The sequence below is a fragment of the Lupinus angustifolius genome, chromosome LG07, assembly GCF_001865875.1.
Source record: "Lupinus angustifolius cultivar Tanjil chromosome LG07, LupAngTanjil_v1.0, whole genome shotgun sequence".
In the NCBI taxonomy this organism is placed as follows: Eukaryota; Viridiplantae; Streptophyta; class Magnoliopsida; order Fabales; family Fabaceae; genus Lupinus; species Lupinus angustifolius.
Window position 1 is genome coordinate 10327185 of NC_032015.1, and position 23836 is coordinate 10351020.

The window sequence follows — 23836 nt, forward strand, 5'->3', positions numbered from 1 at the left end:
GTCTCTAGAAGACTCTAAAACTACTGTCTATCTCAAGCAAATTACAATTGGCTGACTCTCTCACAAAGCCTCTTGGGGTAAAGGATTATTCTGCAATTCATCTCAAGTTGGGTCTCATAAATCTATGTGCTCCAGCTTATGGGGGGGTGGGGGGGGGATTAGCCAAAACAGAGGCACCAGAGGCAGAACACATACAAGCAGAAGCAGAGCACTTAGCAGACCATCAATGCAACTAACATTCTTCACCTTTTATGCTTTTCTTTCTTCTTGCATGTGTTTTCTGTGCACTTTCCTATTTTAGTTAGTTATTCATACCTTCTATAAATAGCTCTCTCTTGTTTGTGATCTTTAACTTTTCAATTCACTCTTCATAAATCAATAAAAGTTCTTCAAAGAGGTTATTCATTTCTTGTTCTTCACTCAATCTCTCTTCATTCTTTTCTCATAAAGTTTGAACCTCAAATACTTAATTTGACTCGGCTCATATATATTCTTAGTCTAGCTAGTGTGAACATTGATTACTCTTTTAACGTTCAAAACCGTCTTTACTTTTTACCATGTTCTTATTAATTAATTACAAATTGGTAAAGATATTTCTATCATCTGATCTCTATAATTTGATGATGAAGATGGTGATTAGCTTCCATTTTAACTTATACTATATATAGATATTGTTAATAGTGTATTTCATGGAGAATGTAGTGGTAGGGCATTGGGGAAACTAATGGATATAATCAGTACCAATCAACAGTATCGCACTAAGAAAAGAACACATGCTTAATCTACTTAAAGATAATGATTTATTTTTGTCATGGCATGTTTCATAAAAGCCGCAGTGCCATCTATAATTGGATTCAAACTCACTCTTATAAAATATGAACCCAATTATTTTCAATTTGATAAATCTAGATTGGTAAAGAAAATGATGTTTTGATGTAGATGAAGCTAGAGTAAGTAAGAGCTTATATTCATCATGAGTAGTTGAAAGACTCACTTTTGCTATTTTATTCTCGTTTTTATAGATGAACGATGGATACAAGTTTTGTAAGAACGCACATACTAGACTAGTTGAATGAATCAATTATCCTTGATCGATTCTCATTTTGACAAATGAATTAATACAAGGAATCGACAAGAGTTGTTGTCATGTATGAATTGGTAGAGAAAATCTCATTTATGGTATATTGTAATCAAATTCTTCCACTTTCTACACTAGAAATTTAATAGACCTACACATTTTCCTCCTATTTTTCTACACCAAATTCTCTACGGTAAATTTAGTACATTTTTGACAGGGCTACATGATACTGCATTTTCCGTTAACCAATTTACCTGCAATTTATAACCTCTACATACCGAATAAATATATGTTATCTCATGATTCATATAATGTCTCACACAAGTAATAATAAATCATAAACAATAATAATAATAAAAGTTTAAAATTTTAAGTTGACATGCCATTTTTTATTGACAATATTCAGCTAGCAGATATCTTTTCATACATACCCAACTCCTTATATTATCAAAACATCATAATTGACAAGCCTGAACATGCAATTTGAATCTTCTTTCCCTGCATCTCTTTGTAGTCAATTTTATTATACCAATCTTAGGCTCAATTGATTGATCTTGCATTCAACTGAATTAATTCTCTTTAAACAATGGCCACTTAATCCTTATGAGAGTAGACCAATCTATAGATAAAATTAGCCAGGGCTGCAAAGAGTGCAGCTACGGAGGATCCACCCACCTTAATATTAGATAACAGGTCGTTGGAAGTTGGGAACAGTATCCAAACATCATTAAGTGTTGGACATGGATCCTCTGTCTCAAAAAGACCATATACATCTATCTCTAACTAATAGCATTTTCTAAAATAATATAAAATATTAATTTATGTTTTTTATAAATAAAAAAATTCAATTAAATAACTCATTTTAGTTGGGCCAATACACCATGAACACCAATGGATAAAGGATATCTTCATTCATTAACTGTTAAAGCACACATGTTTTAAATCTGATATATAGTAGAAGACCATTAGTGGAAGGGTAATTTTTGTTAGTTTCAGCTAGAACATCATGAAGAGCACAGATTGCAACTATTTTGTAGTAAATTGTTCTATTCATACTCTATTTATATCAGTGTTGTGAGAACCAGACTTTACTGGACGGTTCGACCGGTTTGATAGCTAACCGGACTTGAAAGTGGCTCTGGTTTACCGTATTAACTAAGTGAGGGTTGAACTGCTTTGAACCGGATAAATTATGGTCCAACTGTGTTAAACCCGGTTAAACCGGATTAACACGGAAGTAAACTGGACGGTCAGCGATTAATTAATCTTTTGTTTCACTTCAGTCCAAAAAAAGATAAAGAGATATTACTTCAATATAATTATATATGATTATTGGTTGGACATTTGGTGTGGTATGAGTAGATTTTGTGATATCTTTAGGAGGCTGTCTTTGGTGGCTCTGGATGTTAATTGCTCTGTTTGTGACTGTGGTTATTGGGATGATGGGAATTGGGTGTGGTCCTTGAAGTGGAGGAGAAATTTATTTGTGTAGGAAGAAGTTCTTGAGAGGCAATTGTATGACCTTATTATGCCTTTTTCGTGTCAACAAGGAAGATTGGATTCGTGGGGTTGGAGTTTATGCTCAACAGGGGTGTATTCCGTGAGGTCTGCTTATGAGGCGCAATTGCAGAGATCGGTGTCTGCTGTAGATTTGTTTTTGAAAAAGGTTTGGATTTCTTGTTTACCCTAAAAAAATTCTTGTTTTGTCTGGAAAGTATTAAAGGGGAAAGTTGCTACTAGATATGAATTGCAGAGAAGATCTATTTTGGTTGATGTGGATTGTCTGTTTTGTGCTACTTCAGCGGAAACTATTGATCATCTGTTTTTACTTTGTGATTGGATTGGGTTTAAAGTTGATCTTCCTAGGAATTGTTGTGATCTCTTTAAGCTTCATATTAGTGTTTGGAAGAAGAAGAAAGGCTCTAATCTGTGATGTATGTTATGGTGTGTTGTGATGTGGTCACTTTGGTTGATGAGGAATGACTCTGTGTTTAATGGTAAGGAGTGTAGTTATTTGTCGATTCTTGAGTTGATTAAGCTTAGATCTTGGTTGTGGTTTTTCTCTACTTGTTATAATAGTTTACTTTCCTTCTCTTGCTGGAACGTTGATCCTTATTACTATATTGGTAATTTTTGATTGTTTGTTGGGTTAGCACCTATGAAGCACAAATACGGATACGTGTATCAGATACGATACGTATCCGATACGTCGACACGCATTTTTTCTAAAATGTAGGATACGATACGTTCAGGGATACGCGTATAAATTAATAAAAAATATATAAAATATGATAAAATTATAAGTGTAAATCAAAATATTCTCTCCTACCCTCTTTCTTCTCTTCTCTGTTAAGAAATAAAGGCAAGCCCTTTATTTATCTTCTCTATTAATACTCACACATTCTCTTCTCTTTAAAAACATACTAAGCGGAAAAAAACTATGAAGTAAGAAAGGTAAGCCTTTTTTTGTTTGCTCTTCACAACATACCTATGGCGGTAGAGGCAGTAATACTAAGCACCGACCGACGACGTTATGGATCGGAAAGTACCAGCTATTCGAGGGTCAATGTGGTGTGATGGTAAGTTGGTATGATGTGACCTTTAAATAAGTGAGTGTTTATTGAAAACAAATCTATCTTATCATAAAAACGAATCTTTATATCCTATATTTTATTGAAAACGAATTTATATATCCTATATTTTATTGAAAACGAATCTGATACGTGTTTTGATGTATTTTTTTATTTTTTTATTTTTGGATACTCTATGGACACGTATCCTTCGCGAATCTGAACGTATTCATGTCAGATACGTGTCGGATACCGATACGCGAGGGTATTTGGCGAATCCGTGCTTCATAGGTTAGCACCCCTTGTGTTGTCTTAATGAATTCTGCTTTCCTTTGTTGTGCAAAAAAAAATTATATATGATTATTAATTATATAAAATTTTACATTTATATATAATTATATATCAATAAATAAAGAGTATTAATTATGTATAAAATCATTCGGTCAGACCAAACGGTTTGACCGGTTAAACCTAATACGAGACCTCTTCCGGTTTGACGTCTTGCTCGGGTTTTATAATATTGATTTATATGGCATTTCAAATTTTCAAATTTTCGAGATATTAAAAAGAGTGTAATATCTATACAATGTCAGTATAAATATTTATATATTGATATACACTCATTATATTGTTTACCATTCATTTGTAGTACTTTTATTGAAGAGTCAATAATAATTAAATATGAATGATGAATTATACACTAACGAAAATTTATATGTTGTCAATATATACATTTTTTGTATTAAAAAAGTAATTTGTTGCCTAGAAATAGTCTTCGCTTGTGGAGTAAGGCTATGTACAACTACTCTATCTGATTCTCCTTAAGTAAGAGCCTCTTGGATGTAAAGAACAGTAATTTGTTGATGGATTTTTTGGTGTCACAATAACTCATAATTTGAGCACATGAAAATTGTTCCTCTTTTGCCAGACAACTTTCTTTTGATGTATATAGCTAGCTACCTTCATTGTGAGAATTGTCTTGAGACTTGAGAGAAATGGTTGAAGGCTTTGGTGTTGGTGGTGGACCCTACATCTCAAGTATGGGTTTCCATTCACTAGAGGATCACTACCATAAATTTGAAAAAGAAATAAAAACGTGTGAATGTTAAACTATTCAATGCTTTATTGAACTATTTCAATACACTGGTTTCTTTCGGATATAGCTCAGATATGGAATGTCCTATACTATGATCACTCGCTCTATGCCTCTATCATATTACCCATTAACTTGGCCTAAGGAATCTTGTCAAACATATCTTAATAACCTCATTGCATTTTTTAGGTGAGATTGAATGGTTTCACCCTTACCGTTGTACTAAAAAAATCTAGTGCAATTAGCTAATCAGTTAATTAAAGGCTTACAAGCTGGTTAGAACTTCTGAGCAAATTAAAAAGTTAGAAGCTAGGAGAGATAAACTCAGCTGCTAAACTGAATCAGAATTTTTTATCATTATAAAGTTACTAACTAATAAGCTAATTGATAATTAAGTATGAAATAAAATAAAATTTAATAACTTGAGAAGTTATCTCGTGTAACATGTCTAATAGATTCACTTCTAGGTGGTGGAAGGATTTATGTAAAGTTGGTTGTCCTCATCGAAATGGTAGGAGTAGGTTTGATGAGAACATTAGGAAGACTTTAGGGAATGATTTGCAAATTCTTTCCATGATGAATATTTGGGTAGGGATCCAGAGTTTGAAAAAAATCTTTCCAAGACTTTTTGCATTAGCTTTGAATAGAATGACAATAGTGGTGGATTATGATATTTGGATTAACAATAAGTGGTCTTGGGAGGTCAAATGATAAAGGGATCTGTTTGATAGAGAGGAAATTTTGGTCAAAATTTTGTATGATCTAATTTTGCCACATGGATACAAAAAGGACATTGAGGACAATTGGAGTTGGAGTCTACATGCATCTGAGAAATATGTTATAAAATCCGCTTATCTCATCCAAGAGGATCAAAGCCTTTCACCTTTAGGTACTATTTTAAATAAATGTTGGATTGACTATGTCCCATCAAAAATCTCTTGCTTTGTGTTGAAATTACTTAGACTTAGGCTTCCCTCTAAGTTGGAACTTTCCAATTGGCAAGTTCTTCTTAATGTTGATGAACTTAAGTGTGCTATTTGCTTGAACCACTGAATCTATTGAGCATCATTTTATATCTTGTGATTTTGTTTCTGCTGTCTAGAAATGAGTTTATTGTTGGTTTCAAGTCTCAACTTCAATCCCAATCTTTACTTGATTGCTTTAATATGCATGATGATGTTTTGTCTACTATCAAAGGATCAAAACTCTGGAGGATGATTTGGTTTGTTGTTGTTTGGTCTATTTGGATTATGCGAAATGATTTATTTTTTTAGGTAAGTTTTTGAGTTATGTTCATATTATAGATTTGATCCAAGCTAGATCTTGAACCTAGTTTTTATCAAAAGTAGCTACTACATCCTTAATTTTGCTAATTGGTGTAATGATCCAAAATCTTGTATTTTGCTTTCTTCTAAAATGATCAACTTTTGATCTTTATTTTATATTGGGTTAGCACCTATTATGTTAAATTTAATGCATTTTGCTTAACAAAAAAAATTTGTTAAACATGGACGCACAACTTTTTTTCAAATAAACTGGTTGAGTTTGTCCATAATCATATCAGTAGTAACAAATGGAATTGGGATACTGGATACTCAAGTACATTAATGTAATGCCCAAATTAATTTTATGAGTTTAAAAAAACTTGAATTAAAAATAATTTAAAATATCAATCATTAAAAAAATAAAAAACTACATGTTATTATCTCATCTAATGCTTGACTCTTCAGTATGATCTACATGGTAACAAATGATACACTAATTAGAATATGCACCAAGCACTACAATGAGGTCCATTCATCAAGTTGACCACGTGTTGTTAATCTTGAGACACAGTAAATTACTTTCTCAATCAAACTTTAGATAAAGTCCACATTTGGTGGCGGATCACGAATGCTTATGAAATTCTAGAGTTAACCGATTTTATCATTACTACTACTCTGGGTGAGTTTAGCGACAATAGCAAGAGATATTTTATACAATTAAGCTGGTTTTTATGGTCATTTTAATTTTTTTTAACGCGGGGGAGGTGAGTGTAGTTGCCTAGGTTTGGACTTAAGTGTTCATGCTCAATTTCTCACACCTCTATTAACTAACTAGACTATTATGTATTGATTGTGAGTAATTTTTAGATGAAAGAATAAAAAAAGAAGGTTAATTTGAACCTATGTATTTTATGGTTAAATCTTCATTTTCTTTCTGTTACCCTTCAATAACCAACTTATAACTAAACTTTTAGGGTTTGTTTGTGAGTTAAGGTTCGGAAGGAAATATAATTTTTTATTATCATAAAATATACTTTTAAAATAATTTTAAAGTTTTTTATTTCTCTTCTAAACTCAACTAATAAGGTCACCCTCATTTTTATGATTTAGGCTGCTACATTTGCAAAAAATTGAGTTAACTAGAGAGTTAAATTACACTTTGTAAATATGCATATTAACAATATATCTTTTTTTTATTGATTTACACATCATTTTCATTACACAGTAGTCTTAAAACAATAAAAAAGTATATTCTAATAAGCCTAGTAGTATTCCTTTTTCAAATAAGTATAAAGATAGTTACTAGTTGTTTATGCAGATAACAAGAATGAATCAAAACTTCTTGTGGGAAATTACGAAATTCCTCGCCAAAAAAACTAGGAATTAAAGATATAGACCATTGATATTTGCACAATTTCTACTATTTTAGTTGGTCTTACCCCATTTTCTCCGCACTTACACTCTAAATTCTGTCACGTGCAGATTATCTGATATTTGTAGTGAATCTTTTTTCTGTTCAACTTTTTTTTCCTTTAATGGAAATTGTTGCAGTGGATAGACTGAAAATGAGAGGTGATATGTTTAGTGATTATTTAGGGTCCACATCTAATATCTCACTCTTTTGTATCAATCCATGTATCAAGAGATATGATTAGTTAGAATAATATTTAATAATTATATTTTTAAGTTAAATAATTTTTTTAAACAATTAGGATAATGGTATAAAAATTGGGACAACAAATGCGTTCCCAATTATTAGTCAATCAACTATGTTATAGTGGTGCTGACAAATGGTGTTGGGGGTTAATGTGATTGATAACTCCTATTGTCCTTCAATTCCGAAGGCAAGTTCAATTCATTTTAACTTAAATAATTTTTTTCAACCAATCAAAATTAATGGTATATGGAGTGGTATAAAAAATAGGACAATGGATATGGTCCCAATGTGGGAGCTCATCTGTTATCCCACAGCTTTGTACCACTCAATATGTCAAGAAGTGTGATGGTCAGAAAAGTATTTAATAATTACAATTTTAAATTAAATAATTTTTTCAACCAAACAAAATTAATGGTACATAGAGTGATACAAAAAATGAGACAACAGATGTGATCTCAATACGAGAGCACATCTGTTATCCCACAGCTTTGTATCACTCTATGTGCCAAGAAGTGTGATTGGCATAAAAGTATTTAATAATTACAATTTTAACTTAAATAATTTTTTCCATCTAACCAAAATTAATGGTACATAGAGTGGTACAAAAAATGAGACAAGATATATGTCCCATTGCGTTATCCCACAGCTTTGTGTCACTCCATGTGCTAAGAAGTGTGATTGGCCAGAAAAGTATTTAATAATTAAAATTTTAACTTAAATAATTTTTTCAACCAATCAAAATTAATGGTACATATAGTGGTACAAAAATGACACAATGGATGTGGTCCCCTATAATGCAACTCCAATTGGGAAAATTTACGTGGATAGTATAGTCAAACTGCACTATCACATGTTTGGTATATGTTTGAAAATATTTACGAAACTAGTGCAGATTTAATGGAACTCGTGGATGAGATCCACGACTTTGGAGAAGTCATGGACCAGCAATACGAGATTCAAGTGATCTCGTGCATCCCGTACACGAGATTATGTGGTTTTCCCTCTCCTGCAGTGAAATCGTGAACGAGAAGCACGACTTTTGTTGTCGTGTAGTTTTAGGGTTAGTTTTATTGAGTATAGTATAAGTTTTAAAATAAGTTAAGATTTATGATTTTTTTAGTGTATAAAAATAATATGTTTAAATTAAAAATAGTTAGATTAAATTGAATTCGATAATTTTACTAAAGTGTTAGTTTTAGGAAATGCATAAATTAGTGTTTTAAAATTGAATTTGAATTTGATTTTGATTTTATTTAAGATTTATTATTTTAGTGGTTTAAAATTGAAATGCATAAATTAAAATAATAAGACTAAATTATGGAAATGAAATTGGTATTGTAGTACGAATTGGAAAATGATTACATTTAAAAAACAAAATAACGATAATACAAATTCCTAATGGCTTCTATGATATGATGTTCCACATCTAGGTGTTTTCCTCCTTCGAGGTGGTTGGACTCTTAGTTGTTATGATTGGTGTTGTCTTGGTTGTGCACTTCCACTTCTAACCAGTTGTGGCTCTTCCTCATCTTTTTCGTCATCATCTTCGTCAGGTTGTGAAGGCATTGTCGGCTGATAATTTGTTGAGAGTTGAATGCCAACAATGGAGTATTTGAAGTTGTGTTAAATATTGATGGCATTCCTTGAAATTGTAAAGAAGATGCTATGTTAGAGAATGAGTAGTCACCCATTGCTCCAAAATCATCAAACCCCAAGTGTTGTTGTTGATGTTGTTGTTGAGAAGGGGTTTGAGTGTATGCCTACGGATAAGTATCCGTCTGAGTTTGAGTGTATGTATGTGGATAAGTATCCGTCTGAGCAACATGACAGAAGAAATATACAGATTGTGCATTACACCATTGTGGGAGCTCATTATGAAGTACACCCAACAAACCTGTACCCTATCTGATATTATACAGATTTTCGGTTGAGGGTAACATATGTCCGAAGATTGAAGAAAAATCATTCTCATGCTTCTTTGGTCTCTCCTTCCATAATGGCAAATGTTACTAGAAATATACGTCTATTACCATTTTGTGAACTAGCTATTAGCAACGTTCTAGTAAATTTTCATGTCAAGAATGTGTCATCCACTTGAAGGATTGGTTTGCAAAAAGCAAACCCTTCAATGCATAGCTTGAGAGCCCAAAATACCCTATTAAGAATTAAAGTAATATGTTCTTCATGGTTAGATGTTGAATATCTTACAATTGTATTTGATGCATAATATTGGACAGCATTCAACCAACGATATAGCTCCTTGTACGATCTCTCTCACTCACCATAAATTTGGGATATTGCTATTTGTTTAGCAGTCCAAGTCTTCCTATATGTCCCTGTATAACCAAAACGAGTGACTACCTCTTTCACTAATGCTTTAATTGGTATACCATGTTCTTCAGATATTAATTGAATAATATAGTTTGCGATGAATGATGAGTTCAATTTTGTGTGATATTGAGAAATATTAGTGGATACACAAGTATGTCTTCCACTAATTTTTCTAATCTCCAAAATATCACGCTTCATACTTTTCGATGCCTGAACTCTTTATTCACACCCAGCACCATAATATTTACATTTTGCAACATATCTATATGGTTTAGACTCATCCACATCGTAATCAACAGAATTCCTAATATGAAATTGTTTTATAGCATTTATTGTTGCTTCCTTTGAATCAAATTCCATATCAACAAACAGATCATTACTTATGTCACTACTTCTATATGGAAAATCTTGTCCAAACTGATAGTCAATGTTAACGAAAAAAGATGAAGGAGTAGTATATGTTATGCTAACGGGTTTACTAGTGACAATCTGAATATCATCATCATCACTACCACATACCTCAATGTCTTCTTCATCATTAAACTTGTTAACAATATCTGTAATAATGATCATCTACATATAAACATGGAGTAACATTAAATAAAAATTAAAACAAGTAAATGAAATTAAAAACAAAACAATATTTTTACTTACATTGTATAATGACACTTCTTAAATTTGTCTCAATTTTTATTTTCTTCGTTCGGTGTGATTTGAGCTGGGGTGGAGGAGTATATATCTTGTTTGGATCTCGTGCACATCATACATGACTTGAATGTCGTGTTGTACGTTCATGACATTGCCATGGAAGTCGTGGATGGGGACCACGATTTCGGTCAACTCTAACACAATAAAGTGATCTCATATTGCTAGTCCATGACTTCTCCAAAGTTGTGGACCTCATCCACGAGTTTCACTAAATTTGCACTAGTTCCATAAATATTTTCAAACATACACCAAATGTATGATAGTGTAATTTGACTACACTATTCATGTAAATTTTCCCTCCCACTGGTATATGGTGCGGGTCAGGGCCGTGGAGAAATTCAACTTCACCACATAACCTTTTTTTTGTTTGTGAAAGAAAATAAGAGGAAATAAAGTGAAAGGAATAAAGATTAAGGACAGAAAAATAGTAGAAAAAATTGGGATTTTTAGTTGTTTGTTGGAAGGAAAAAGAAAGGGAGGTGAGAAGAAAGAATAAGTTAAATTATAATTGTAGCATGTGTTTAGTGTTAGAGGAAGAAATTTCATCTATAAATTATACTGTTTAACATTACTATAAATATCTAATTTTACATTGTGTGCGTGTGAGAGCAATTTTTATAGCTCTTAAGCATTAGAGATGAAATTATCGTCTCAAACGTGATAACTTTTTTTAGAAAGTCCTCCTTCCTCACAATTTTGCCCATTGGAGTGCCAAAAATAATATTAAGATGGGTTCTCTCCTTTGGTCACACTTTATATCCTGGAATTCTATCAACTGAGTTATCTTTTAAGGATCTTTCCTTCGTTATCGTGGTGTGAACAAAACTCTTCCATAGTCTTTAATTTCTCAATGTTTCCTTCCTTTTCTTTATCTACAAAATAATTCAATAATATAAATAAAAGCGATTAGTAGAAGTGGTGTTCTTTTTCACATAGTCAATTTAATGTTATAGCAAATAGACAACTAGAAGGGTGTAAAACATGTAAAACCCATTCCACAAAAGAGAAACAAAAACCAAAAAACGAGCATCGAGAAGGTTTCAAAAGTGAAGATAAATTAAATTCATTACCTCATCTAGATGGACGGTAGAGTTCTCAAATATAACTTTGTTCCTCACCAATCATAAAGGCTAAATAGTATCGAACTAGAGGGACATCACTATTGTTTAGTCTTTTTCTCTATCCAAAGCATATTCGATTATATGAGAAAGGGAATTGCTCTTAGCATCATTGGGGATAATAGAAGCAAGACCAAACCATGAGTAAAGTTTTTGCTAAACACTAGAAGAGTTAGCACAAGTGAAGAACAAATGATCTATGAGTTCATCCATGACATCACAAAACGCACACCTTGATGAAGCTTGAGCATCTAGGAATCCACGTCTAGCAAGATTTAATCTTGTTGGCATCCAATCTAAGGACATTTTCTACACTAAGCACCTCATCTTTGATGGAACATTACAACCCCACAACCTTTTAAAGAAGCCAATTATTTCACTATTACTATCCATATTTTGAAGTACGTGATAAGCATTATAAACCGAGTAGAAACCACCTATGTCATGAGACCAAATCCATCCATCATCAAGGTCTTGTACAATTCTTGCTTCTTCCAGAGCTTTGGAAAGGTCTTTGACTTCTCCTTGTTCCCAAAGTTCCCTTTTCATGCATCTTGGCTTTCTATTGTTGGAATTTCTGACAATTTATGGGTCACAAATATAATTCTATAATTGTGTTATGGCCATTATGTAATTAGCCAAAATATAAAATGATCTTAAGTAATTAATTTGGTGGCTAAGGGCATATGTGTCATGAAATAATAATAAGTGTAGATACCTTCAGGCAATTTCTGATTTGATGAAGGGACTGAATCAGAATTATTGCAACTAAAGTAGTAACCACTACGGGGTTACTTTTATGGGTTATGGTCCCCATTTGTAGAGCAACAAGTTTTCAAGTGTAAAGGTGGAGGAGAATAAGGTAGGATGAAAATAGTGTTATCCATGATGGGATAACACTATCCACTCATCCATAAGGCTTATAAGGCATAAGGATAAGCCTCCTCCAACTAACCTCAACACAAAAACACTTTCAAGAAACTAAGGATTCTCTCATTCCCCTCTAGAGAGAAACTAAAGGAAAACCATTCGGCGCTCTATCATCTGGAAGATCATCGCACCCTCATACCTTCGAGATTCCGGAAATGGCTCAACAAGGTATGTTCTTCATCTTCACCATGAACTCATTTGGGGTTTCTTCGGTGTGGACCATGGTTGTTCCATTCGGGTTTATGTATGGGCATAAATATTCGGCTTTCGGAACAAAGTCATGGTCATAAGGACTTCCGTGTTTACTCTATGGATTTCGGATGGAGAGTAACTTCTCCAACAGAATAAGCTCCTATGCCATTTGAGATTCCAACACAAAGCCCCATTTCTCCATTCTCCCAGTGAGCTAATATGTGCATTTTTGTCCAAAGTCACCTGAAACAATCTTTCAAAATGATTTTTAAGACAATCCCCCACCCACCAATCTGTCCAGAAAAAATGGATTGGCCAGATCCTACTTCCTACAGACACCCTCACTCAACCACCCATTCCTGATCTCATGCTCTTTTTGCTAAGTTTACCTAGATATCTCCATCATGATGAACCCCTCTTAAAACACTCAAAGTCACCAACCTCACCTCTGTGAAGCACCCCATCATCAGCATATCTAGAATAAAGACATATTGAACACATACATATTTTTAATCCCTAGACCCGACGCCTTTGTCTTTAAGACTTGCACGCTTTTTCCAACTCACCTAATGGATGTCTTTACTCTCCTCTCCTCTACTCCAAAGAAAATGCCTTTGAATTTTATCAAGTTCACGAATAACAGAAATTGAGGCTTTAAAAAAGAAAAATAATAGATAGGTAAAAGCATAGTACTAGATAGAACATCCTTTTAAGTCATTTTTTTTTGTCTCTTGCTAAAAAATTTCTCATCACCTAACAAATCAAACGCACCTCAAAGTACTAAAAGTAAATATTTATTTTTGTATTTATTAATATTTTTAACTATGTATTGTTATGAAGATAACTGATGATACTTTCACTCATTTGAATTTCTAATGATCTTTCACCCGAGTGCGAGTCTTTTATGCAAGACTAAGTACATTGGGTCATACATAAGGGAAGACCCTGATTAACTTTTAGGGAGACAAAGACCAAAAGTGCCTATGACTTGTAATTAAAAATAGTAATTTACTACCACACAAAAATATATGATATATAATCATCTTAATATAATATAAACTATTTGAATATATGTTACATTTCGGAAGCATTTGCTCCTTTTTCATCTTAATATAATATAGCTGGTTCTCTCTACACATTAATTCCTCTTCAATCAAGTGGGAAGCATTTACTCCTTTTTTATCACTTTTGTTTGATTAAGTTGAATTTCAGTTCAAAGTATTGTATGTTCAGGCTTTATGTTCATGTAACTTTTTTCTTGAGGGCCATGCCAAAGTTAAAATCAGTTATTATCTGTATGTACTACACTTCTACAGTATACACCTAACAACTAAACTGAATGATTGGTTCCTTGCACTATGCCTAATTTAGTGCTAATGAAAGGTTCCTCTTGGTTATGCTATATTGGTAGCATATAACCTCATACTTGTCCTCTCAATTGCTATATTGCTGTCTCTGCTATACAAAAGTGAAATCAAGCATGGTCTAATTAGTCCTTACTGAAAATGATACTAGTGCCTTATGATTAAACTTTTCCATTGGAGGGGCCTGATTTCATGTCACTTTGATGTCAAGATATATATAAAGTGCATAGCAATTAAAGGAAAGCATAAATCCAATAACATAGTGTTCAAAACTCTATATATTGTACAAGTTTTCTGTGGTTTGGAGGTCATAATTAATTGATCTGAAGTATCACAAAATGAAGATTTTACAAGGCTGTATGGTGAGTTTGGAAAGAAATAAGCCTTATGTTGCAATGATCTTTGTTCAGTTTGTATATTCAGGCTTGGCTTTGTTGTCTAAGGCAGCAATTTCTAAGGGAATGAGTCCTTATGTGTTTGTTGTTTATAGACAAGCCTTTGCATCACTTGCCTTATCTCCATTTGCTTACTTTGACAGGTTCACTCAACTTTTACATTCACAAAAACCACACCATTTTCTCTTTTCTAGTTTTCTACATCCTTGGCTATAAACTAGGCTTATTTGTTTGTTAATTTTTTCAGTAAGCATGATGCTCCCATTTCATGCAACTTGTTGTGCAAATTGTTCCTGGTTTCCCTGGTTGGGTATGGATATCTCTTTCTTGGCCCCCGTACTTGTTTTTACAATTTTTTTTCACCGGAGGCAATTCTACTTGATCCAAGACCATTTTTTTCACGAGAGGCAATTTTTTTTACAAACATCTTCCACGAGAGGCAATTTTTTTTACAAACATCTTCCACGAGAGGCAATTCTACTTGATCCAAGACATTATAGGTAGCAAACATTTATGTGGACCTCATGACAGCAGCAATATTGTGGCTGCAATGAGTTCCACAGTTACATCACCATGCAGTTATGATTGGATACCAAATCACAATGATACGATCATATTTGAATATAACGCAATCACGTTAGACCATATTTAGGCTATATATTAGACCGTAACTTTTCTAATCATAAAAAAAATTCACGATATGACAATCATAATAATAGTAACTGTAACTGCAATTTTAAAATTATTCTGAACATTAAACATTATATTGTCAATACCTATGAAACACTGATATTTCAATAATTTTATGTATCCGTGTTCGACACGTATCCGACACTGATACTTTCCGACACTTCATTGATATGTATCCATAGCATATCGAAATTATATTTTTGAAAAATAAATAATTTATCGATACTTTCCGGATACTCTCCAATACCCTTAAAATGTTTTGCCCATACCTCCTAAACACCCAAAATACCATACAATAGCATTGCATAGAGAATTAATAGGAAATGCCTATGTATGATGTTGATCATGGATCAAATGAGATTGATCATCTTATGACAAATTGATAATATGAATTTCTTCAAAATATGTTCCATATTTAGAAATTCATAATAATTATTATATGTTTATTATATTTTATGTACATATTATGTGCATCCTAAATATATTGTATCTGCATTTTCAAGAAAATACGTATCAATATATCGGATATATATCCGATACTGGTATTGTATAGGTGCTTCATACGTCAATGCAAATATGGAAGTGAAAATACTAAATTATGTTCCTAGATATTTTTTTCCTTTTACAGTCAAGATTTTTTTCATTCTTTTTAAAGTCAAGCGCTAAGGCTTAATGACTCATCCCTCACTCTACCAACTAAGCTTAACTATTGGGGAATAGGTTACGGGAGAGTGACATAACCAATATTCCAATAACACTCTTTGAATGTGCATGTGCAAATAGGTTAACAGCAAGTTCAAACCTTTACTATGTTTCAATCAATTATACCACTGCAACATTTGCTGCTGCTGCAACAAACACTGTCCCTGCCATTACTTTTATCATGGCTGTTTTTATCAGGTAATTAACAAGGAAATTAAATAACCATTTATATAAAATAAAATTGAGACTTATGAGAAATCCTGATTTTTATTTAGTGAAAATGATTTACTTTTTGGAAATTACAGGGTGGAAAGCATTTCTATAAAGCATACCCATGGACTAGCAAAGATTTTGGGTTCTATTCTAAGCCTTGCTGGGGCAATAATATATGTATTAGTGAAAGGGCCTTCTCTACATTTCATGATTCCAGAAAATCAGAAGCACAATTCTCACTCATTAACAATGGTCCACTCAAAAGGAGATTGTATTAGAGGCTCCCTCATGATGCTCTCTGCAAATACTTCTTGGTCCTTATGGCTTATTTTGCAGGTAAGATTTTCATTTTAGGTATAATACCCCTAAGGAATAACTATACGTGATATGTCACTAATTATATATGATTAACTCAACATAAATGGTAGTGTAAATTTTATATATATATCGCTAAAATATCATTAATAATATATGTGTTTTACTTTTATTTAAGAGTTAATTTTAATTAATATATAAATGTTAGATTATATATTGACATTGTAAAAAAAAAAATTAAAATGTCAGTATATAAACTATTTTCTTAATAATTAGACTATAAAACTCAGAATAATTATTATATGAAGAGTTAACTATAGTTTATATCATTAGTCTTTTAAGGACTTAAGATGGGTTGTTTTCAAATCATCCATTTATTTATCAATTAATAGTATCTTTTTTCTTTAAAATACTAATTTATATCACATGTTGCACAATTACACTTGAGGATAGCATAGCTTATATTACATGTTGGAATTTGATTAATTGAAGAAATGGAGATATAATTTTTTTGAGACATGTGATCATTGTTCATTGTATCAATACTTGCCATCATAACCTAACACAAGTTATGAATAATATGATGATGATTATTTTTTATTTTATGCATTTGGGTTCTAAAATTTTTCATTGATGCACTTGTCTCAGGGATTTATTGTAAAGCAATACCCAGCAAAATTTCGTCTAACTGTTATGCAATGCTTCTTTAGCTTCATACAGTCAACTATTTTGGCTGCTGCAATGGAGAGGAATACTTCAGCATGGAGGCTTGGTTGGGATATTCATCTTCTTTCTGTGGCTTACTGTGTATGTTTAATAATCTAATGTTTGCATCCCTAGCCTTAAAAAACAATTGAATAGTAAAATTGATTAGAAATTGCAAAAGTTAAAATGTAAACAAGCCTAAACAATACCCTAATCAAAAGGTAAATGTATAGAGTAACAATGTAATATTTATGCATTGTCAGCATAAAGATTTATATGCAGTCATTATATTATTTATTACTCATTTAAATTATTTTTTGAAGAGTCAATAATAATTGAATATAAATGATGGATGATGTAGGACATACGCTGATTTCATACATTTTTTTCTCCCAAACTAATATGTGTCCCCTCACATGAAACTATGCTTAAAGAACAGTAAAATTTGAACACATGATCAAGAAAAGTGAGACGTAAAAAATAATTGAAAAGAGATATGTTCTTTTCTCCTTTTCTTTTTCTTCAAAAATTGTTCTTTTGTAGAAATTTGTTTTTCTAAAGTTAGATGTCCTATTAGAACCAACAATGTTTTCATACTGATATGGTGGATAAAGTTTTGCTAGATTTTTAGAAAGACCAAAAGATCAAGAATTTGATTTATGAAATCGATATTTGTTGGAGGGCAACTACACAACTCAAAAGAGATTCGGATGAAAAAATACTATTTGTAGTAAAAAAAAAGATACATGGACCTTTATTTGGGATTTGATCTTTTTGCTGCCCATTGTTATTCCTTCAACATAATTACCAAGTGCCCTATCTTTAAGAAATATAATCTAGTGGAAGTCTTTTATCCAAATGTAGTTGCATTTCTATTCTAGGGGATAGGGGAATGTCATATCCACATCCCACTTTTAATCATTTCATACGCATCATATAACTGTTGACATATGACACCTCAATGGCCACACTTTAATTGTAGCCAAAGTTTTAAATTAGTTCGTAGTCTTAATTGTAGCTCAAATTTTTGATGGTTTTCACAACTATATCATATAACCAATTAATAGTCAATTCTTGTTCAGCACAAGTTTTAATTAATTTAACAGAAAATATGCAACCAAATCTTTTGACTCAGCATGTGTCTTATGATCTAAATTAAATTGTTATTACTAAACTAAATTTGGATCCATTCGCACTCATAAGCATCCCCTACTATTATTACTCTCATTTTACTCCTTTTCTGTATCATATATTTGTTGGCATTTACGTCTATTAACTTTTTTATAGTAATCAACATATAAAAAAGTCTTAATAACCAATAATATATTTTTAAATTGTTGCTATGAATGTAAAAAGTCTCAAACATAACGAATGCAGTTTATTGTCATTGGCAGGGTGTAATTGTAACAGGCATTTGTTACTGGCTGCAAGTGTGCGCTATAGAGACGAAAGGCCCAGTTTTCACAGCAATGTTTACCCCTCTAGCTCTTATAATGACAGCAACAATATCAGCACTCTTGTGGAATGAATCAATTTATTGGGGAAGGTTCACATTCTATTCTTTCAATTTCATAATCAACTAATATAATACAGTATTAACTTCAAACATGTATGCATATAAAGGTCTGAGACAACCATTGTCCTAAGGAAAATAAAGAGGTTCATTGTTTTCTTTTATTGTAACAGTATAGGTGGCACTATTTTGCTGGTGATTGGACTCTATAGTGTATTGTGGGGAAAGAACAAGGACAGTGTAAAAATGGAAAACAATGAAGATGGACTACCAAAAGAAGAAACCATATTGGAATGCATTATACAGAACTGATTGAATGTCCTACACTCGTGCATCTTTTACAGTATCATGTGTATATGTTGTCAACTTTTAACCAGCTTTACTATTACTTTTTTCTAGTGTATTTTACTTGTTGGTAGACATCTCATTAAGGCTCGTGGTTTATTCTGATGTACTGTATTTATTTTTTAAAGGTAGAGAAAAAATAGGTATGAACCGAAAATGTAAGAGTTTGTTACAATTTAGTGTATCATTATTCATATTTAATATTATTGGCTCTTAAACAAAAGTAACAAAAGTAATACAAATGAATGATGACCATAAATAAATCTTGTCACTAATATTTTATATATTACACTCTTAAAATTATCTATCCATAAATCACTATCAAGGTTATAAATTAAAAGTATCTCACATCGGTTAGCAATTATCAAACACAATCTCTTAAGCCATATATGCAAACCAAGCCCAAAAACATTAGAGTTTAGTGAAGAGCCGATTTACTCTATGTGGGGGTTTAACAAGTTTTAATTTGGGCCTGAAGGTTAAAGGGCTTAGGTGAAAGAGAATTTTAGACCATTTACTTCATTATTATCTTGACAAAACTGGTTTTATATGCCACTACGTCACATATACTTTAGCACATTTCCTGTATCACATGATTTCATTTTGGTTTAAGATCTAGTTTACTGAAGTCAAATCATATTTAGTTTCCCAAGTTCTACATTCTCAATATATTTAAGAAGCTTTATTCACACCAACAAAATATTGGTTTAGTAGTATAAGACTCGATTAGATAGTTGAATATTATATTAGGTAAAAGGTCAAAATTTTGATTACAATATGCGACATTTGTTAGAAGATATAGTCACTCTTCTCCAAAAAGAATTAGTTTCTTACTTATACAGTAGAAAAACAATTAATTGTACCAAAAAAAAACAAAAAGAGAAGTTCAATACTCACACAAGCGTGATTGCCTAGTCCTCTTTGAAATAACTCGAACAAATTGATACCTCATTTGTCACTTTATCATAATGCATTATATTATTATTCGAATGCATACATAACATTAAGTTCAGTCAAATAATCAATAGTCAATATCATTATTGATAGAGTGCAAGAAAACATAAAAAAAACTACTTTATAAATAGTAATGAGTGTACAAAAAACTAAAAATAAATTTATGACTGTTGATGAAAATAAAATTCATTAATAACTTTTAGAAATAGGAGTCTCATTTTTTAAAATCATTAATAACTATTAGATACTCACTTTAGAATTAACCTCATTAAAGATAAAAAATTCTTACCAAAATAATATATTGAAGAATATTAGTATTATACGTATTTCATTGTTTACTCGTGAGTATTATTTTATTGCATTTACAAAAAAATACTAATTTTATACTAATTCTTAATTTGCATAGTAAAAATGGTCATATATTGATACTATAACTCCAAAAATACTGATAAAATATTCATAAATTCTCACTGATTAGTTGGATTGAATTTGTTGCTTCTCAAAAAATATGGCAGAAAAGTTGGTATGCATCTTAAAAGAAAAAACAGTTAGAGTTACCATGCAATGAATTTTTCAGGTTATTGTCACCAACCACAAGGAATTGAGTCCAATTGGTCATAAATTCATAATTACTTCATTGACAATTATGGTTGGGAGGTTGGTATAGCTTTCGGTCTCGGGACCTAAAACCTGACGAGTTTCCCCTAAAGTTCTAATTTTAAAACATAATGCAAAACTGTACAAAATAACTAGAGTTTCAGCATTTTATACAATAAATTTAGAATAGTGTGTAATGTTTTCATGCTTTTTATATACTTCTTAAATATAAAAATATGTATAAAGAGGACAAAAAAATAAATGAGATATAAATTTTTGGTCGTATCAATATATTTTTAATAGCAATTGTGTATCAAACATTCATAAATCTTTATACATATCACTGGAAACTAAATCTTCTATAAGGAAAAAGAGTCATGTAACGATTAAATCAATCATTCATATAATTAAACATCTTCTCTTATGGTATAAGAATATGTATATCTTATTGAATTAGTTGTAATTCAATCACTCGTTAATCAATTAATGACATGTATAATATAATAACGAATGTGGTTAATCGATTAATCAGACAATTATGTTAGTTGTTAAGTTTACTATTCTTAGCAAGTAGTTAGTTGATCATAATATAAATAAAAGGTATTCAATTTTTTGAAATACTGAGATTCTCTAAGATTCAATAAAGAGGAATATACACATACTACAACTCTCTTATCTTTTCTTCACATTTATTCATTCTTATTTTCTTCAAATTTATAATATGTGTGATGCAGCAACTTCAACAGTGGTATCAAGAGCTTTGTAAAGGATTATGTGTGAGTCAAGATTCAAAGTAGGGACCTGTGGAAGTAAAACAGAAAATGAAGAGGATTCTGTGTGAATCCAAGAACAAGAAAAGCAAAAGGTGAAGTAGGAAATTGAAGAAGTAACAGAAATATGACAAATATCAATGGTTTTGCTATGACTTTGCCAGTTCTTGATGGCAAGAACTACGATAGATGGAGAAACCAAATGAAGGTCATCTTTGGATTTCAAGAAGTGTATGAGATAGTGCGTAATGGGTACCAAGAAATTGGTGACAATGCCACTGAAGCTCAAAGAGTAATCTACAAGGAAGCATTTTTCCTCATTTATCAATGTGTGGATGGTGCCAATTATGAGAAGATTGCTAGAGCAGAGACAACAAAACAAGCTTGGGATAACTTGGAGAAGAGTTATGAAGGGGATAAAAGATCAAGATGGTGAAATTGCAGACTCTATGCAGGCAGTATGAGCTTCTCCAGATGGATGAAATTGAGGCAGTTTCAGAATACATGACCAAGATCTTGTCACTCACAAACCAGATGAGATCTTGTGGGGAAGATATAAAGGATCAATCAGTGATTGAAAATATGCTCAAAACACTAACCTCAAAGTATGATCATATAGTAGTGGCAATAGAAGAATCGAAGAATCTTGAAGAATACAAGATTGAAGAGTTGCAAGGATCTCTTGAAGCCCATGAACTAAGGCTAAAAGATAGGAATCCATATAATCTTGGTGATCAAGCATTCTAGATAAGGTTCAATAAGAGAATTTCTAGTCAATGGAACAAAAGAAACAAGGAAAGAGGACAGAATAGCATATGGAGGTCCTATGAACAAGGATCTTCATCAAGTAATGCCACTAAGTCTGTAGGTGAATATAATCAAAGCAAGAGTTCATACAAGAACTCAAAAAACAGAAAGAAGTTATAGAAGAAGAAAGTGCAATGTTACAATTGCAGGAATTATGGACACTTTGCATCTGAATGCAAGTTTAATAAGTGGCCAAAAGAAAAAAAAGAAGAGGCTAGGTTAGCACAAACTGGAAAATCCAATGACTCAGATGATGATAATTGCCTACTGATGGCAACTACAAAGAATGATCAAAAGGGTGATGAGAATGTTGACTTCTTGTACTTAGACATTGGCTGCTCCAACCATATGACAAGAAGAAGATATTGGTTTGCTACTGTTGATGAAAGTTGCAAGAGCAAAGTAAAATTTTTTGATCACAACTCAGTCCTAGCTGAAGGAATTGGCAAAGTGTTTATTCAAAGACATTATGGCAGAAAATCATACATATCCAGTGTTCTTTATGTACCAAGGATGAAAAATAATCTACTTAGCCTTTGTCAATTACTGGAAAAATGATATGTGAAGGAGATGAAGAATGGTTTGCTAAATGTTTTTTTTATGAAAACACCCAAAAGATCTTAAAAGCACCACTCTCATCAAACAAAACATTCAAGATACAGATACAAATGAGTGAGTATAAGTGTCTCAAGGAAGCTACAGATCAAAATTTGTGGTTGTGGCACTTGAGGTATGAGCATCTAAACTTCAAAAGCTTAGAGTTGTTATGCAAGGATGGAGTTATGGCAGGATTACCACACATAAGAACACCTGAGACACTATGTAATGAGTGTCTAACAAGTAAACAAACAAGGAACTCATTTGCTTCAAATGTTCCTTCAAGAACAGAGAAACCTTTGGAGCTAATATATAGTGATGTATGTGGCCCTTTTGAAGCTACTTCAATTGTTGGAAACAGATACTTCCACACATTTATTGATGATCATACTAGAAAAGTATGGATCTATCTAATAAAGAGGAAAATTGAAGTGTTTGAGAAATTTCAGAGATCTAAAGCTCAAGTAGAAAGGAAAGGTGAGTTGAAGCTGAAACAACTAAGGTTAGATGGTGGAGGTGAGTACATTTCAGTTGAGTTTGAAGAATTCTGCATCAAAGAGGGAATTCTCCATGAAGTAATATCTCCTTACACACCTCAACATAATGGTACTACAAAAAGAGAAAACAAGACCATACTCAACATGTCTAGAAGCATGATGAAAACAAAGAACCTACCTAAAGAATTTTGTGGAGAAGCTGTATCTACTACAACATACATCATCAATAGATGTCCTGTTAGGAGATTGAATTACAAGACACCTGAAGAAGCTTGATTAGACCTTAAACCAAATGTGAGTAATCTCAGGGTGTTTGGTTCAATTTGCTATGGACATATACCTAAATCAAAGAGGAGAAAGCTAGATGATAGGAGTGAGAAATTGATATTTCTTGGCTATCATACCACTAGAGCATACAGAGTGTTTGATC

The 23836-nt window shown here is 32.1% G+C and overlaps 1 protein-coding gene across 2 annotated transcripts; it reads left to right on the top strand.

The window, feature by feature from the left end:
* On the top strand, positions 14393-19289 carry LOC109352714 (WAT1-related protein At1g43650-like). Of its 2 annotated transcripts, none has more exons than XM_019594895.1 (7): positions 14393-14844; positions 14949-15011; positions 16175-16291; positions 16399-16642; positions 17270-17428; positions 18721-18872; positions 19018-19151. In XM_019594895.1, exons 1-7 carry the CDS (start codon positions 14645-14647, stop codon positions 19049-19051), a joined length of 969 nt encoding a protein of 322 aa, XP_019450440.1. In that variant the 5' UTR covers positions 14393-14644; the 3' UTR covers positions 19052-19151. The 2 variants fall into 2 exon arrangements, with proteins under 2 accessions (XP_019450440.1, XP_019450439.1); XM_019594894.1 differs by having other exon boundaries at positions 14405-14844; positions 19013-19289.